Below are 19,904 nucleotides of genomic sequence, written 5' to 3'. Positions count from 1 at the left end.
CAGTCAAGGATGTGTTATATCAATCAGGGGGTCTAGATTTAAAACGATAAACAAAATTATACGATGCTAAAATGCAGTTTGTATCATGCTTTAAAAAAAATATGATAAAAAGAATGTACCGCGGATCTTTTTCCCCCCTTCAAATGGTCAGATTTTGTAAAGATTATACACTTAAACCCTAATTTTATGCAAAGGAATATATATATATAGACGATAGCTAATATAAAGTGCTTCCAGAAAAGGAAAAGAAAAATTAGTGTCACAGGACTTGTTCTTTTTTCAAAATTATAGCTACGAAACAGCTGAAGTTACTGTGTATTCCTTGATAAAAGTTAGATCATCTGAGTTACCTCCCCTTATATGACTATTAAGTTGATTTTTTTTAAAAACACTTATTTGTATTTGTAAAAACAGTCATTATAATATGATGGAATACGTAATTATTCACTATTAAAGTGAAAAGTCCTATAAAAATAAGTTGCATTCCTCTCTCAAGATTTGCACATTTCATTATTGATCAAACCGATTGATTTTTTGCTAATTTACAATTAAAGATGGCGTTAACTACCCGACCGTGTGAGGGCTGTATAGCCTGTCAAGGTCGTTAAAAACTCCCATCATTACCACCGTGCGAGGGCTTTATAGCCAGCCAAGGTCGTTAAAAAACCCCATAAGTAAGTCTAGCACACCGACCGTGCTAGACCCTCATGGGTAGTCAAGGTCGTTAAAAAACCCTCGTCGGTCTAGCATTTTATGACTAGACCTGGGACATAATATATATTGAGTATACTACTCCCAGGTTAGATCGAATGTTTGAGGAAGACTAGGACAAAAAAAAAAACCCCAAAAAAAAACCAAAAACAATATAGATTTTTCATACTTTGCCAAAGTGGAGTTTATTTAGTGCTAATTGAAAAAAAAATCTAAAAAGTATGGGTCACTGAGCTTTTTTTCAAGCTGAATAGTATACGTAACTTGTACAAATCTGCCGCTGAGTGTGTATGGATTATACACGGAACATCAATTTTGAGAGAATATGATATATAGAAACAACAACAAAAAATCACATAGAATTTAAAAAATAAAATATGAGAACATATAGCTCTAATCAATAGCTTTTAGAATACATAAAAAAGAAAAATTGAAGTCACTACCAGTGGTATGTCTGACAAATGAATCATATTTCTGCATCAAATTTGTTAATTATAGTAAAAATTTAGACCGAAAAGAACAAGGTGCACTCTAGGCCAAAATATTATTGGTATATTGTCATAAAAATAATGGTTTTGTATAAAAATAAGAAAATGTGGTATGATTGCCAAATGACACCGAAATTAACTACTACGTGACAGGTCACCCTACGGCCTTCAACAATGAGCAAAGCCCATATACCGCATAGTCAGCTATAAAAGTAATTTGTAATATTTTGGCGTAATTAAGAAAAACATCAAAGTCTTAGCCCCACTTTTAATCCTTCGTGAACTTACTAATTAGCAGCCATTTGGTATCATATACTAATTTAGAACATATATGCACTCAAACTACATAAAAACCGACGGCGGTTTGTTTCGGTCTCAACCCTGAAAATATTGCGCAGCTTTATAGACATCCGACACTGTCACAGCGTTTCATAGATTGGTCTTGGGGAAAATCATTGCCTTTTGAACACAGTTACATACTGTTGCCTAATAATTTATACTATTGTTGCTACTAAGTCTAACTAGCTGTTACAGGACCAATAGTATAAGCAACAGTATGACTGTGTTCAGATTTTCTCAGAGTAAGTAGTTTATTTTCTTGATAAGTCACTGATTTTTCTTTGATTCCATATAGAAAGAGTTACACTGCCAAATTTATGTTTTAAATACAAGGACTTAAACAAAGTGCTGACTGGGTATCAAAGAATCTTTATCATATCATGTCTGTTATGTTGTTCTCTTGTAAAATATCTTATAAATGATGCTAAAACACGCACATAGATTCAACATGTTCAATGAAATTAGAGTTAAATATATCAATTAATGAAATTAATAGTATACATAGCGAACAACACATTTTTTTTAAATTTCAGTCAAACCAGCTTTGTAATGATATTTTTTGACTGATGTAGGCTAGCATTATCAGTTTTGGGGAATTAAGTAGAATTGACATGTTGGCCCGCATAATACTATTATATTGCATGATACTATCATATCAAAGGGTATTAGTGATATTGTGTCAGAGTGATTTGAAGGCCTTATTCTGTATTTAAATCCGTTCAAAAGAATCTGACTAGTGTCATTTTAGCGTGCCATACATCCGTTACCGGTATTTCAAAATAAATAAAAGATAACTCTACTTTGTGTATGCATCGTTCATTTATTTCAGCATGATGTTTAAAGTAACCGTCGTATCAGTTGTTCTTATTGGTATGTACTCTTTAGTGTTACAAACAATGAATGCTACCATAAAATACAGCTAGCCATTTTTTTACATTTATGCAGCTGTTGTTAAACTATTTTTAAAATTATTGATCTGCTAGTGGTAGCTAGGATTAACATGATTAACACATTATCATAAATAAGGAATTGAATGAATTTACTTTGACTTTTAACGTTTCTATACAGTGATAAACACGTGGAATTTTAATTGTTTTTCCCAATTTAGTTTATATAATAATCCCGTTAACCAGTTTCATTCCAACTTTTAACCTTTCAAATATGACGTACAATTATTTCTCTAATTCTTCGTCAAGTTATCCCTTTCTGCGCCCATTGTATAAAAAAAATTTAATCAACGTGTGGTTCGTTTGATCTCAGTTCTTTATTGGTTAAAATCCGATTATGACGTCGAATTTTCTTGCTTTCCTCTGAATTTCCTATTGTGACGGCATGAAAAAAGGCGACCATGCCTGATGACGTCACATAGAAAGAACACATCTTTTTTGCAGATCGTTCGAAAAGAAAAATAAATTTGCCTGCGTATTGTTTGAAAATCATTAGAGAAACAGATTCCACCACCAAATCTCGTGTAATACGATATTTATCCACTCTGGACAGTTAAATTTTAAATATTTAAAACGCTCGGCGAGCCTCGCGTTTTAAATTTGAAAATTAAACTGTCTCGAGTGGATAAATATCGTATCACACTCGATGCAGTGGTAGAATCTATATTTCTCTAATTCTTCGTCAATTTATTCCTTTCTGCACGCATTGTATAAAAAAAAATTTAATCAACGTGTGGTTCGTTTGATCTCAGTTCTTCATTGGTTAAAATCCGATTATGACGTCGAATTTTCTTGCTTTCCTCTGAATTTCCTATCGTGACGGCATGAAAAAAGGCGACCATGCCTGGTGACGTCACATAGAAAGAACACATCTTTTTTGCAGATCATTCGAAAAGAAGGAATAAATTTGCCTGCGTATTGTTTGAAAATCATTAGAGAAACAGATTCCACCACCAAATCTCGTGTAATACGATATTTATCCACTCTCGACAGTTAAATTTTAAATATTTAAAACGCTCGGCGAGCCTCGCGTTTTAAATTTGAAAATTTAACTGTCTCGAGTGGATAAATATCGTATCACACTCGATGCAGTGGTAGAATCTATATTTATCATTCATTCTCGCAACTGTTAATCATGCAGATAAAAAATGTTATCTTTTAAAAAATTCAAAACATAAGTTACATTGCAGCGGTGGGTTTAGCATGTTTAAGACGGCATATGGCAGGTGTAAGGTACAACAACACAACCACCAGATTAGATGGGAAGACTGTACTCATTACTGGAGCTAATACAGGGATTGGCAAAGAGACAGCCATTGATTTGGCTAAAAGGGGTAATATCTAGACTCTTGCATAAGAAATGCTTTGCTTAATGATTTCGGAAATTGTGTTTTAGAGCATCATTGGTTTTAAGGCCAAAAAAAACAAAACAAAACAAAACAAAACAAAACAAAACAGTAAATAATAAACGGTTAAAATTTTGCATACAATTTTTACAGATTGAACTTACTCTAACTTAAGATAAAAAAAAACCATCAATTTAAGTGTTAAACTTGCTAAAATATAACAGAATGGCAATCCTTCAAATAGTTCAACAAATGTATAGAATGTTCATATGAACTTTATATAACTCAGCTTCATTGTCTTTCCGTTATCTACCCAAGTTCTTGAATATTGGACAAACTACGTAAATGTTTATTTATAAGATAAATTTCCCCAACATTAATAATCTAAATACGTTAATAAAGTGACCACCGTCACACACAAAATATATTCAAAACTATGTCAAAATTATCTTTAAAAATTAACTCCTTTTTCTTAATCCAAAAAAAGATTTTTCTAAAAGATCGATATATTGTTGCCATACATATAAATCTCCGTTTTAAAATGATGTAAAATAATTATATTGACACCGGATTAGTTGTTTTGGTATAAATTATAGTCAAAAGAAGCTTTTGTAAAGCCATAAAACGTCTTTTGTGTTTTAAACACAATAACAGATTGAATAATACATAAACAAGAACGGTTGGTCGATCAAATACGAAGTCGGCGAACCTATTATTATTTCATATTAATCATGTTAATAAAACGGACATTTTTTATTTCTTGTTTAACATACTTCAGCCGTATGCAAATTCTTATAAAAATATGAAACATGACCCAATTACTGTAACTTGACCATAATTCGAATAAGAATACGACGTGCTTCCTTAAACCCCTTCCAATTTTGAATATAACGCAAGACAACTTATTGAATATTTGATAGACATTTTTAATTATGAAGTGCACGTGGTTTCCTCGCTGCTTTTCAAATGGGGCCAAGTTAAAAGATTTCTGCAAGGTACCCGACGAAAAAATCGAATGACCAACTTATTATTTTAGGGGAGCACGTATAAAATCATAGGTTACTGTTTATAATAGATTAACTCTGTATGTTTGACTTATACCATATACGTCTGTTAAAAGCTTTTTATAAATTAAGAAAATGTTGATTTTTAGGTGCTAGAGTAATACTTGCTTGTCGTGATCTAGACAAGGCGAAAACAGCAGCTGATGACATAAAGAAGAGAACTGGTAATGAAAACATTATAATAAAACGGCTAGATCTGGCCTCACTCAAATCTATTAACATATTTGCTGGAGACATTAATGCAAATGAAAAGAAATTAGACATCTTAATAAATAATGCAGGTGAGATACTTATGATTTAAAATGACAGTGCATCGTTAGCCTATAAGGCTGGCTGAAAATATAAATGAGCATAACATTTGTATATTATATTATGTCAATTCAGGTTGCACTTTAATAAATTATTTATTTATTCATTCATATAGATAGCTATATATAATGGAAATAAATTTGAATTGTTTAAGAAGATAACAAATTGATGGCTTGTTTTTGATTTTATATATTATTAATATCATAAATTATATTGGAACAAGAATACATCTCCCTCTCTGTAAGTGCAGGAATTCGACCAAAGAAAAATAAAAACAGACAGAAATAGATGACAGTTGATACTTGTTAAGTAAAAATGAAAGTAATTTTGATCTATTCAGCGTTTGTACATGAACAGGATTGACTTTGTCATCAATAGTTTATTACATATGTCACATCGTAGTCATGCTTAGAATCTATAGGCGTCCTTTACAAATGCACACAGTCATTTAAATACATTGTTGTTGAACTATCTATTAACATTACACAAAACAGTCAATAATCTAAATTCGATGATAACAGATCAAATAGTATATAGGATATTATCATGTAAAATTATGTTAAATTGAACAAATTTGTAACAAAAATTATGGAACGCCACAGCTGTCTTATGTGGTACTCTGATATTACGTTATTTTGTTTTATTATTACTTGATGATATTTTGTCTTTACATAATATGGTTTTGACATTACGTAATGATGTTATGATATAACTCAATATGGAATAGTCATTACTTAATGATATTTCGATATTACATGATATGGTTTCGTATTGACTTGATATAGTTTTGTCATTACTCGATGTGGTTTCACAATTATTTAATGTGGTTGTGTCATTAGGCAATGTGGTTTTAACATTTACTTGATGTGTATGTGGCTTAACGTAATGTAGTTGGTTCATTACATGATGTGGTTTTGTCATTCTTTGATGTGGTTATCACATTACTTGATGAGGTAAAACCACGTGACCATTTGGGAAAAACTAGTTCTATATTTAAACCGATTTCCATATGTTTAATGTGTTACGGATGAGTGTCGCTATCCATTGAGTTAAAGTTCAAATTAAAGTTCAAATCAAAGTTCGGTTTGTTGTTCTGAGTTATTTGGTATGAAAAAGGGGAACGGCAGACAAAAATAAGAAAAAAAGTATAAAAAAAATAACAATATTTCGGACATAAGGGGGATATCCTCACACCACTTGGTCCGGCCGTTTTTTTTTTTCTCCTTAGTTCTCAAATGGAAGCAGTATTATAATCAATTTGTGAAGGATTCCACGGAACCCTCTGTCTCGCTGTCAGTTTAAAAGTGTAATGTTGACTGTAACAAGTCCATTTACCTGTAAAAAAGTTGTTTTTCTGTCGATGCTTTATCTTGATCTTGAAGATTAACTCCTATACATATTTTTATAATAATTCATGAAGGTTTGCAAATTTATCATGACAAAACAGTTTAATTCGGTAATATTTCCTGCAAAAAAACTTATATAAAAATAAGAAGATGTGGTATGATTGCCAATGAGACAACTCTCCACCACATACCAAATGACTTAGAAGTTAACAACTATATGTCACTGTATGGTCTTAAACAATACGCAAAATCCATACCGCATAGTAAGCTATAAAAGGTCCCGAAATGACAAATGTAAAACAATTCAAACGAGAAACCTAGCGATCTAAATGTTGAAGACGCCGACGCGACATTATTGTCGCAGGCTCGACACAAATCAAATGACTTGTACTTTATTGTCAACAAATGAGACACTTTTAATCAACTCACACGTAAGTTACAGCTGGGAAACGGGGGGATCGGACTAAGCGACAAAGCAACAATTCTATAAAATAAGAATTCTCCGATTTTTTTTAGCGTGTATGAACATTTGAACATATACGAATATCAATATTTTATTTTTATAAATTGCATTCTCTGATATACCTCGCACTAATTGGAATATCTGTTTCACAGGTGACGACGGATATGTTCCAATTGTAGTAATCACAATCCCGTCCTCTTTTTCTCGAATGTGACCTACCGAATTAGACCAATCACTCAGTTTGTACGTTCACGAATAACACGACGGGTGCCACACATTGAGCAGGATCTGCTTACCCTTCCGGAGCACCCGAGATCACCCCCGGATTTTGATGGATTTATATTGCCCAGTCATACCGATCTATCGAGTTAAGCCAATTGCAACTGATTTTTACAGTTTTTTCTTATGTTGTGCTGTTACACTATTGTCCCAGGTTAGGGATAGGGCTGAGCGCTCACAGACATGTTTAACTCCGCCACATTCTTTATGTGCCTGTCTTAAGTTAGGAGACTGTAGTTTAATGGTAGTCGTTGGTTCATGTTTGTCATATTTGTTTTTCGTAAATTGTTTTGTTATAAATTAGACCGTTACTTTTCTCGTTTGAATTGTTTCACATTTTCACGTGGTGGCCTTTTATAGCCGACTATACGGTGTATTGAAGGCCGCACGGTTGCCTATACTTGCTAACATATACTGCATTTAAACTCTGATGGATAGTTGTCTCATTGACAACCATACCACATCTTCTAACTTTAATTGGATTTCTATGTTGTGTTTTGTATACCGTAACATTCTTTATCTTTTGTGCGCATACCCCTAAGCCCTCTTTTCGGAAGCCCGAGTAAAAGCCCTCGATCATCGATAGAAAATTTAAATACAAACTAATATTTAGTTCGTATTTCAACTCGAAATCTTAATCTAAATGAGACTCAAATTCGAAGTCTAACTGGAACTCTACCTCAAAAGGTGACTCAAATTCAAAGTTGAAGTCGAATTGTAACTCGAACTCTGCCTTCAAATGTGACTCAAACTCGAAGTTCAACACGAAACTCAATACTATCTCGAACTTTAATTCTAATTATGCCTTGAATTCTAACTCGAAATCGAAGACTAACTCGAAGTTTAACTCGAATGGTATCCCTAACTTTCATTTTAACTCTAACTGGATGGATTTCCACAATCATCCATGGAAATTGGTTCTAATAATAGAACTAGTTTTTCCCAAATGGTCACGTGGTTTTACCTCATCAAGTAATGTGATAACCACATCAAAGAATGACAGAACCACATCAATTACTGGAACGAACACATCATGTAGTGTGAAATCGTCCAATTTTGAAACATCATTATGTAATGTTAAAGCCATATAAAGAATTGGCAAATCATCATTACGAAATAACAAAACCACATCATGTAATGAACCAACTACATTACGTTAAGCCACATACACATCAAGTAAATGTTAAAACCACATTGCCTAATGACACAACCAAATTAAATAATTGTGAAACCACATCGAGTAATGACAAAACCATATTAAGTAATGACAAAACTATATCAAGTCAATACGAAACCATTTCATGTAATATCGAAATATCATTAAGTAATGACAATATGGAATAGTCATTAAGTAATGACTATTCCATATTGAGTTATATCATAACATCATTACGTAATGTCAAAACCATATTATGTAAAGACAAAATATCATCAAGTAATAATAAAACAACATAACGTATAATATCAGAGTACCACACAAGACAGCTGTGGCGTTCCATAAAAAATGATTGTGTAACAATATGTAGAAGTGTCCCCTTTTTATCTATTATATATAAAATAGGCGTCTAATAAAATAGAAAAATACCCTACCTTAATGGCAAATGATAAATAAATAGATAGTCAACCAAAACAGGCGCTTGTCTCTGAATTCTTGTTACCTATACACATAACACAAGGTACCCTTCGGATTTTTGAGAACTGACACTCGGTCGCTATCTTTCGCTATATTTCAATTCTGCAGTTGTCTTTACCAATATTTGTCGTAAATCTGCCTTAAATCATCTACAAAATGATGTATACTCGCTTATCATTGTTGCCGGGATAATTCGTAGCAGGCCTTTCAAGTAGGTCTCTATTTCAAAACGAATGACAAGTAATTCTGGAATAACTTTCATCAGGTGCCATCGAGACACCTGAGTCTGGAATAAACTTCATCAAGGGCACTCAAGACACGTGATTCTTGAACTCATCAAGTGCACTCGAGAAACATGATTCTGGAATAAACTTCATCAGGTGCACTCGAGACACGTCATTCTGGAACTTCATCAGGTGCACTCGAGAAACATGATTCTGGAATAAACTTCATCAAGTGCACTCGGAAAACATGATACTGGAATAAACTTTATCAAGTGCACTCGAGAAACATGATTCTGGAATAAACGTAATCAAGTGCACTCGAGAAACATGATTCTGGAGTAAATTTCATCAGGTGCACTCAAGAAACATGATTCTGGAATAAACTTCATCAGGTGCACTCGAGAAACATGATTCTGGAACAAACTTCATCAAGTGCACTCGAGAAACATGATTCTGGAATAAAATTCATCAGGTGCACTCGAGACACGTTATTTTGGAATAAACTTCATCACTGAGATGTACTCGAGACACGTAATTCTGGAAAAACCTTTATCGGTCGTCCAACTGTCTGTATCACTCTGCTCAGCCCTTAATAACATTGCATATCACGGCTTTGTGACGTCAAATATGTTGACCCGGCCTTAATAACTTTGACCCGGACATATCAGCGACGTCATAATGTATGAACCGACGTTGATAAGTTTGACCTGAACTTATCAAGTCTTCTTCCGGTTTGCTGGCGAAACAAAGAAAACACTTGTTTCTTTTATGCAAAATACACAAATACAACATGATAAATCGATTATCTTGTTGTCTGCATATTGATATTGTAAAATATCAGCTGCGAGTCACAAAATGAAGCTTTTTGCGAGTGAGCGCAGCGAACGAGTTCAAAAAGTCTTCATATTGTGTCGAGCAGCTGATATTTTACAATATCAATATGCAGACAACCTGATAATTGGTACTTATCATGTGCATTCGATACCAAAAGTCTGGAAAGCCAAGAATGCAAAATGCTTGAAAGCTTAAAACCGAAAGGCACCAATCAGAACAGATTACACCATCTTTTCCATCAATTCGAAAGTGTGCAGCAATTATTTCCATTGTGTTTCCAGATAGTATAAGACCCCATCTTAAGAAGTGTTGAGTTAAGAGGATACCGCTATTATTAAAATTGGCATTTTGAGAAAATGCTCTAGGATATTTTTATCAATGACGATACTTACAATTTATAAAAACGTTACAGTATTAGGAAAGTCTTTTTGTTATTACAAATATAATTATACCAGGCGCACAGAAGCAAACAATAGGAACACTCACACTATACATTGTATTTTTTTTTTAAACAAATATTGGAATTTTTCATTTATTGTAGGGATAATGAGATGCCCTTACTGGAAGACAGAAAATGGATTTGAGATGCAGTTTGGAGTCAACCACTTAGGACATTTTCTTCTTACTAACTTACTACTTGATTTGATAAAGAAATCCGTTCCCAGTCGCATAATAACAGTATCTTCATTGGCCCATGAAAGTAAGTGCTGTTCTTCAATATTTGATACTAATAAATTTTATATTGTTATCGTTTTAATCTAATAAAAAGGTAGTTAAACATTAAAATCGGTTGGCAAGCCTGTCATTTTGAATTGGAAATTTTGAACGTTGCACATGGACAAATTAATATAAAAACTTGATACAGTGGAAGAAGTTCTAAATTTATGCATTTATCTTTCCATTCCTGACTTTATCTGATTCAATGATAAAATCTGAACAACGATCTAGGATAGACGTTTTTCTAGACGCTTGTAATTCTATGTCAATATTTATAAATTTTTTTCAGTATTTCCAGGTCTATTGTTACTTCTATCGCATAAAATATCATGGTTTTTGTAAATAAAAAAAAGACACCAAGAATTATACTATTTAATATTTGAACAGCCTTGCTGGTTTATAATGTTCTATATTGAAAGTATATACACTGCTGAAGGATATTTTAAGGTATAAAGTCCATAAATGACTAGTGTCGTATGCTTGAAGTTTAATACTAATATACTCGTTTATATCAGTACGGTTGATCATTGTGAAACCATGTTATTTATGTCAAAAACAAGTGCACCAACAATGGTAAGGTCCACGCTTAATGGTCACACATTTTCCTTAAATTTTGAAACTGATATCACTTGAAAAACTAACAGTATTATATATTTACTCACATGAAACAAACCGGGATGCGGTATTCAGTACGTAGGTGAAACTGGACGATATTTATCTAAACGCACGCAAGAACACCTTTATCGTTTTAAAAGACCCCATAAATTCAAAAGTATCATTTATCAACACTTTAAGAAGCACAATCATCCTTTTAAATATTTAACAGTTCAACCTTTAGAAGTAGTTAATAAGCAGCCTGGGGAATCTCATTCAAAATTTGTACGATCACGAAAAATAATTTAGTTAAATTGGATTAAAGAAATACAGACAGTCTAGACTCTCGGTCTTAATGACAATATCATGGGAATTGGTAATATATCTAGAACAGATTCTGTCAACATTTTGGATATAGTTTCTAAAACAGTTCGTAAAAACCGTTCTCATGGGCGTAGAATAAATCGCAATCAAAGAAAATTTCGTAATAACAATACAAATATTTCGGACCTAATTTCTATTTCAAAAAACAACGGTAGACATTATCTATTAACCAAGCTTTGTTCTTTACCTGTTAATAAAGTACATCAAATTTTGGAGGAATGCAACACAATTCAATATTGCAGTCCTAAGTATGAAATCGTCCAAATTATAATTGCATATTGTTATTCTAAATTGTTTCCAAAAATTGATCGCCCTGAAGATCACAAAAAACAGTTTATTAAAATTAAATATGTCAAGAAAGGTTTTGATTTTGTAAATATTGCCGGTATTTTTAATGATCATTCTGTTAAAGAACAAATTCCTGGCTATTTTGATAATACTGAACTCCCTCTTATTTGTTATGTTTACAAAAAATCTACCCGGAAATATGTGTTTAATTACAGCGAAGTGTGTAAAGATGTTGATATCAGTGACAATACACCTACGTCATGAAATTGCAGTAATTCCGAATACATTTATGGCCCCAGTTCCCATGTTATAACAGGAGACCTAAACATCGTTCGTGACCGAGAGTTGAAATCATTCCTCAGTAAAGGACCTAAATATCGTCCCCCGTCAATTATTAATTGGAATGAGTGTCGTAACATCATCCACGACTCACTCCATACTTACTGCTCTAAATGGATAAAACGAGAAAAAGCTGACAAGAAATCATTAGATTCTTTTTTTAAATTCGATAACGAATATAGTTGATATACGTATTCAACATTTTAAAGAACATTTTACTCCTAACAACAACCATAATAGCCCAATTTCTCGTATCAAACATTAGCTAAAAGAACTCGCCAAGGAATTTGTTTTTGTCCCGGCTGATAAGGCTGCTAACAATATCGTTATTGTTTGACGTAAATGTTACATTGAGGTTCTAAAAAAGGAAATCACGAATTCACCAACATTCCAACTGACTCTATTTTCGGAAAATGACATCTGTACCAAACATAAACTTTTAGCTACCTGTTTACAAGCAGAACCAAATACAATGAAAGTTCCAACTATGTACTGGCGTCCGAAGCTGCACAAAATTCCTTATAAATATAGATTTATTTCGTCTTCAAGCCATTGTTCCACTTCTATACTATCTATTCTACTTACTAGTACACTTGGTACAATCAAAAACCTGGTAATAAATTGTTCAAATAAGGCCTTTGAAAACAGTGGAATTAATTACTTTTGAAGTGTCAAAAATTCGTTGGAAGTACTTGATAAATTACATGCTTATATTGATGATTTTGAATCTGTTCAAAGTTTTGATTTTTCTTCCCTATATACCACTTTGTCTCATAATCTTATTAATAAAAAATTCACACACCTGATTAAATGGGCGTTTAAAAAGTCGGAAAGCGAATATATATGTTCGAACTATTTTAGGTCATTTTTTAGTAAATACAAACAAAAGAACTATGTCAATTGGACCTGCATTGATACCATAACTGCCCTTGAATATTTACTAGATAACATTTTTGTTCGCTATTGAGATTCCGTATATCGTCAGGTTATCGGAATTCCCATTGGAACTAACTGTGCACCACTTATTGCGGACCTGTTTCTGTATTGCAATGAGTTACAATTTATGCCTTAAATCAGCAAAGACCCATCGAAACAACATCTGATTCAAAAAATTAATAGCACTTTTAGATATTTAGATGATATATTGGCTCTCAATAATGACGACTTTAGTATGTACACTAAAGCGATTTATCCTGCCGAACTGACTTTAAATAAAGCTTATACTAACAATGAACACTGCCCTTTCCTGGATCTTGATATCTATATCTTTAACGGGAAGCTTAAAACCAAAATTTATGACAAAATAGATGATTTTTCATTTCCTATTGTTAATTATCCATTTTTAGATGGTGACGTTCCCTTGTCATCATCTTATGGTGTTTATATATCTCAACTTGTTCGATTCGCTCGTGTATGTAACAACGTATTTGATTTCAACGAAGGAAATCTCTGTATAACTGAAAAATTATTACACCAGGGTTTTCGATATCTCAAACTAGTCAAAACATTTACTAAATTTTATCATCGGTACAAGGACATCATTCGTAAATATAAATCAACATGCAGACATCTTATACGTTCAGGTATTTCACATCCAATATTTTATGGTAATATTCTTTACAAAGCACAAAAACGTCGGCATTCACCTAAAAAGCTAACCGAACCTTTAAACAGACTTATTCGGAAGGGCTATAATTACGATATTGTTGTCAGGTCATTAAGGATTGCATATTTTGGTATTAATATTGATTCACTCCAGGCATGGGGCGAATTACATTGCAATGTAATGCATTATATTACAATTACTTTGACCAAACCATGCATTATATTACAATTACAATTACATGCATTTTATCAAAGTAATGCATTATATTACAATTACTTTTGCAAAGTAATGCCTTGAATTACACATTACATTTGAAAATTTTATTAGTGAATAGAAAAATTAAACATTTTGAAAAACAACTAGAAGTCACAAAAGATTCTAGCATATGCAGTAACTGCTCCATGAATTGAATATAAGTATACATGTAAAAAGTCTATTTAATTTGACTTTTACAATTTTTAATTATTTTAACTTAATGTTGACTTTACTTTTATAAATATATTTTTTGTTGTTTTTTTTTAAATTTTAAACGAAATATTTAATTACTGTGAATTACTTCCCTAATTATAAAATAAACATAGACCTTAATTAATGAACAATTGTCTAAATGGTGAAAATATTGATTGTTAAACAAACTAATTAGTGTTTTATAACAAAGTTTAATTATCTTTTATTTAAGCAAAACAAAGATATTCTTTGATCTTATGACAACAATACAGCTATGCTTTTCAAATATCAATCTTTTTATGCAGGAAAATGTATGAAATAAAATGAAATAAAGAATATATTCTAATGATTAACATATTCTTAGTTAATCAAGAAATCTTAAATTTGGTTAAGTTAAAACTCCAACAATATGTTAAAGATGTAGTATGTGAAAAAAGTAATGACATGTAATGCCATGTAATGCATGAAATTACACAACTTTTTGCTAAAATAATGCATTATATTACAATTACATGTAATGCACAAATTGCTGCATTACACATTACATGCAATTACTTGGAAAAATGTAATGCATTACCATGCATTACAATTACAAATTTGCATTACCCCATGCCTGATTCACTCATAGGGTCTTTGCATCGGAAATAAACACATTTATTCTAAAACCAGTTGTTGGCATGATACGGGTTATGTTCTTCTCATATATTTTATGATGGTATGATGCTAAACCCCTAACGAGAGGGATTGTACCTGATTTTCATATGATGAAGACATAATCTTTCAATCAGTTAAATTGAGGTCTGGAGCTGGCATGTCAATAACTGCTAGTAGTCCTTTGTTAATTTATGTATCATTGTGATTTAGCTTAGTTTCTTTTGTTACATATTCTGACATCGGACTCAGACTTCTTTTAAACTGAGTTTTGCTGTGCGTATTGCTATATGTTTCTTTATTCTACATTAGCTAGAGGTATAGGGGAGGGTTGCGATCTCACAAAACATGTTTAACCCCGCCGCATGTTTGCGCCTGTCCCAAGTCAGGAGCCTCTGGCCTTTGTTAGTCTTGTATGTTTTTTTAATTTTAGTTCCTTTATATGTTTTGGAGTTTAGTGTGACGTCCATTTTCACTGAACTAGTACACACAATTTTATTTAGGGGCCAGCTGAGGACCACCTCCGGGTGCGGGATTTTCTCGCTGCGTTGAAGACCCATTGATGGCCTTCGGCTGTTATCTGCTCTTTGGTCGGGTTGTTGTCTCTTTGACATAATCCCCATTTCCATTCTCAATTTTATTTAGCAGATATATGTTTTTATTTCAGAAGGTACAATTAACTTTGATGATATATACAGTGAAAAATCATACCACCCTGAAACAAGTTACTCTCAGAGCAAACTTGCCAATGTTCTTTTCTCAAGAGAACTAGCAAAGAGACTTGAAGGTTTGTATACAGAGATATATTTGTGCAACCTAGTACTTTGGAATTGGTGTAAATCAGCATTTTATTTTAGTGTGGTGCAATTTAGTTATTTCTTACTCATATTATCTATACAAAAAAAAATGAAAACAACAAGTTATAAATTTCATGCGTCCAAAGCGCTTTTCTGGATTTACCTTCATCAGAAACACTCAAAGCCAAATATTTGAAAGCCAAGGATGTATAAGAACTGAAAGAATTGAAGAGCTATATGACCAAAAGGACATAAAAAAATAGCCAAATCCATCAACAGAGACATTGTTGTGTTCTTTTGAGTGTTATCTTTTTTAATGTGAAGTGCATTGTGGAGACTAATTACCTTTTATTATTCTTTACGAACCATTTTGTTGGTAAAATATTAAAACTCGTTAACTTTTCAAAGATTATTTATACAAAAGTAAGGGGATGAAGTAGGATTGTAAATGAGACAACTATAAACTAATGACCAAAAAAGTGACAGAGAAGATTATTAAATGCAAGGGTACCATTCGTAAGAAGGAGCAATGACCTATTACATACTTGAAGCTATAAAAGAAACCTTACTGTGTAAACCAGATGGGAAAATTTGATAGAGAAAACTTACTTTGAAAAAGTCTTCGTCTTTATTCTTTAATGATACTTTGAATTTTTTCCAGGCACTGGTGTCACAACATATTCCTTGCACCCGGGTTTGATTAACACCGAGTTGAAACGACATTGGGAGAAAGAAAGTATGGTACTGAAGATATTTTTTAGTATAGGACAATATTTTGTAAAAACACCAGAGGAAGGAGCACAAACAACAATATATTGTGCTGTTGATGAAACATTGACTAAAGAATCAGGAAAATATTACAGGTTTGTCAATGGTTAATGAAAAGTTGGATAGTACTATATTGAAATGTTACGATAGAACAAAAAGGTTTATGTAACAATAAAATTGAGAATGGAACAATAGACTATTAAGAGGTAATAGTAGGTTACGATGTTTAAAACTACTAAATCCATTTGGAATTCACCAAACAAACGAAAAGGCACAAGTGAATCGCACTAACTCTAAACACAACGTCAACAATGTATAGACAGGGTAAGCCTTTCTTTCAATGCATGTGTCATTCCAATGCAAAATGGATCTCTGTCAAAAACATTACGATAAGGAAAGATATGGCAATTTGTAAATTTTTCGATCAGACTACTATCGTTGTGTCTTATGATCTGAGATCGCAAAATATGTCTCTCATAAGTTGAGACACATACACATCGTATCGCTCATCACCTAAATTTAAAAAAAAAACTGAAAAGAAATATATGCAAGTTACAGAAAAGGAAAACTGCTATTTGTCTCTACACAATAAAGATTGTTGTCACTGTTGAAAGTGTCAGTGACAAATTTATATTGCTTTCATTAAGAATCTTTGTAAGATGCTTTCCAAGATACTTTTATCCACAGTTTTCTTCACTTTAGATTTTCCAATCTATATTTTATTATATCTATTTTCATTTACTTATGAATTACTTTGAATTGCAACACAAAGATATAAGAACACACCGACCTAATTTGCTGCATTCGAAGTCATGTTCTGGATTTGATCTTAACCAAACAAAACATACAAAACGAACGCGCGTCTGGCGTACGAAATTTCAATTCTGGTATCTATGACGAGTTTATTTACAATCACTGGGTCGATTACACTGCTGATGGAGTTTTTCTACCCGAAGGTATCACCAAACCAGTAAGGAGCACTTCTGTGTTGACATGAATTATCATTAATATGATCATAATTATAAATTAACTGTTTACCAAACTTTTAATTTTTCGATACACTAAGGTGTTTCTACCCAAGAAAGAGATTGCCTTATAGCTGTTTTTGGCAAAATTTTGAGGAACTTTGGGACCTTAATGCTCTTCAACTTCGTACTTCATTTGGCTTTTTTAACTTTTTTGATTCAAGCGTCACTGATGAGACTTTTGTAGACGAAATGCGCGTCTGGCGACAAAATTTCAATCCTGATATCTATGATGTGTTGATTTGTATACATACAACCAATATAGGTAGGTGTTCGTCCAGAGAATATCCCATTTGACAATGTCACTACCATTCACTAGATGTTTAAATCATTCATATTAGGCTTACTTTGTTAAGTTACAATGTATAAGCGATTCTCTGAACTTAATTCATTAGAAGTGATGATACTTATAAGCCAAAGAATACTTTTGCATACACGAATTTTATAAAGACGTATAATGTAATATGTAACAGTTTGAGTGAAGGAAAATTTTCTTTATTTGCAGTGATTGTGCAGAGAAAACGCCTTCAAACGAAGCATTAGACGACGGCGTCTCAAATAAACTGTGGACATTATCAGAACAAATGGTTGGATTAAACAATGGGAATACCTAATACCTTAAGATCAATTATGATTTAACCTTTGTATTATATAAATTAGTATGTCTAAAACTGTCCTCATATTATATAAAGTGTTCTTATATCATTAAACCTCAAAAGGCCAATAAATACCGTAAGTCTTGATTGGCTTAACTTCTTCCGTATTTTACTGGGTAAATCCATATTAGCTCAGGCAGTGCTTTCAACAAATTTTGATTAAAAGTACGATTTTATTTGAATAGTGTTGATTGTTTTATGTGACGAATAGAGAATGAATTTCAGTCAAAAATAAGTAGCTTGGTAAAAACAACCAAGTTGAAAAAATGTAAAGATAACTAGACAAAAAACACAAAACAACCAAAGGTTAAGGATTAAAATGCCGTCAAATACTTCGACCAAAAAGGTCATTGTCGAAGGATATTGATCATAAAATAAGATGATATGGAAGCTTAAGTGTTCAAAAAACAGAGGATGGATCAACGACTAGCTAAAAAGACTTGTAATGTCTTCTTGTTTTTATAATGTTTAATTTCTAATGGTATTAACTGATAGTTATTATCCGGAAAGAGGGCAATGTGTTCATTGTCCAAAATAAGTGAAAATTTGTTGCATATATCATGCAGCCAACAAAAGGAGAGACTTGCGATTTATTTACCTGAAACTTACATTTCATTTGTTGAGGTTTATTATCGGTTACCATAAGCTTTCAACTGTGAGCAAAACCCATACCGTATAGTAAACTATAAAAGGCCTGACTTGAAAAATGTAAAACAATTCAAACGGGGAAAATCAATGGTCTGATTTATGTATAAAACAATAAACGAAAAACAAATGTGATATACAGCAACCAACAGCAACCATTCACAGGGTCCTCATTTTTCAGTATTTTATTGATGTGTAGACCCATCCACACATGATCTGCTTACTCTTTAAGATCAACTAAGATCAGACCCAGTTTTCGATGAAGTTCGTGCTCTTTTTAAAAGAATTACATCTCCTGTGTAGGTATTCATGCTCGCGACGTCGTTATACGAGTTCATACATGTATAAACGTCTTGGTTTCTATGTCGCTCGCCACTGAAATAGAAGTTAACTTCATAAGCTAAGTATCCAGAATTTCTGTGTTGACGTGAATTATCATTGATATGGTCATAATTATCAATTTGCTGTTTACAAAACTCTGAATTTTTTCGAAAACATAGGGATTTTCTACCCCAGGAATAAATAACATTAGCTGTATTTGACAAAACCTTTCGGAATATTGGGTCCTCAATGCTCTTCAACCTCATACCTTATTTGGCCTGTTCAATTGTTTTGTATTGATCGTCACTGATGAGTCTTTTATAGACGAAACGCGCGTCTGGCGTGCAAAATTCTAGTTCATGTATCTATGAAGAGTTTATCTTGAACATTGGAATTATAAAGCGTCAGTTGTGTAAACACCAAAACCAAGAACAAAGGTAAAGATTAACGTGTTGAGATATTTAAATTCGCTTTAACTACAGATGTTACTTCTGGTTGTTATTGTTTTTATATGACAACGTATATAAATGGCATTTGCTATACTTTTTGTTTATGAGTGAAAGCACCTGTATATCAATATCAAAGTTGCTTCATTAAATATCGATATATTTGAGCTTTAAAAGCCTGGTTATATTGATGTGTAGATTCAATCGACTCATAAACTGAATAAAATCCAAAGGACT

General features: G+C 32.5%; 1 protein-coding gene across 1 annotated transcript; it reads left to right on the top strand.

Moving 5' to 3' along the window:
- The first annotated feature begins 2,315 nt into the window (after positions 1-2,315).
- LOC127705878 (retinol dehydrogenase 11-like) lies at positions 2,316-18,437 on the top strand. Its single transcript, XM_052210240.1, has 7 exons — positions 2,316-2,408; positions 3,676-3,819; positions 4,985-5,176; positions 10,525-10,683; positions 15,677-15,796; positions 16,468-16,669; positions 18,105-18,437. The coding sequence occupies exons 1-7, from the start codon at positions 2,369-2,371 to the stop codon at positions 18,211-18,213; spliced, it is 966 nt and encodes a 321-aa protein (XP_052066200.1). The 5' UTR covers positions 2,316-2,368; the 3' UTR covers positions 18,214-18,437.
- The last annotated feature ends 1,467 nt before the right edge of the window (positions 18,438-19,904 follow it).

The sequence above is a fragment of the Mytilus californianus genome, unplaced genomic scaffold (assembly GCF_021869535.1).
Source record: "Mytilus californianus isolate M0D057914Y unplaced genomic scaffold, xbMytCali1.0.p SCAF_6, whole genome shotgun sequence".
Classification (NCBI taxonomy): Eukaryota; Metazoa; Mollusca; class Bivalvia; order Mytilida; family Mytilidae; genus Mytilus; species Mytilus californianus.
The sequence above is the reverse complement of the archived record's forward strand: the minus strand, read 5'-3'. Positions and strand labels throughout refer to the sequence as shown.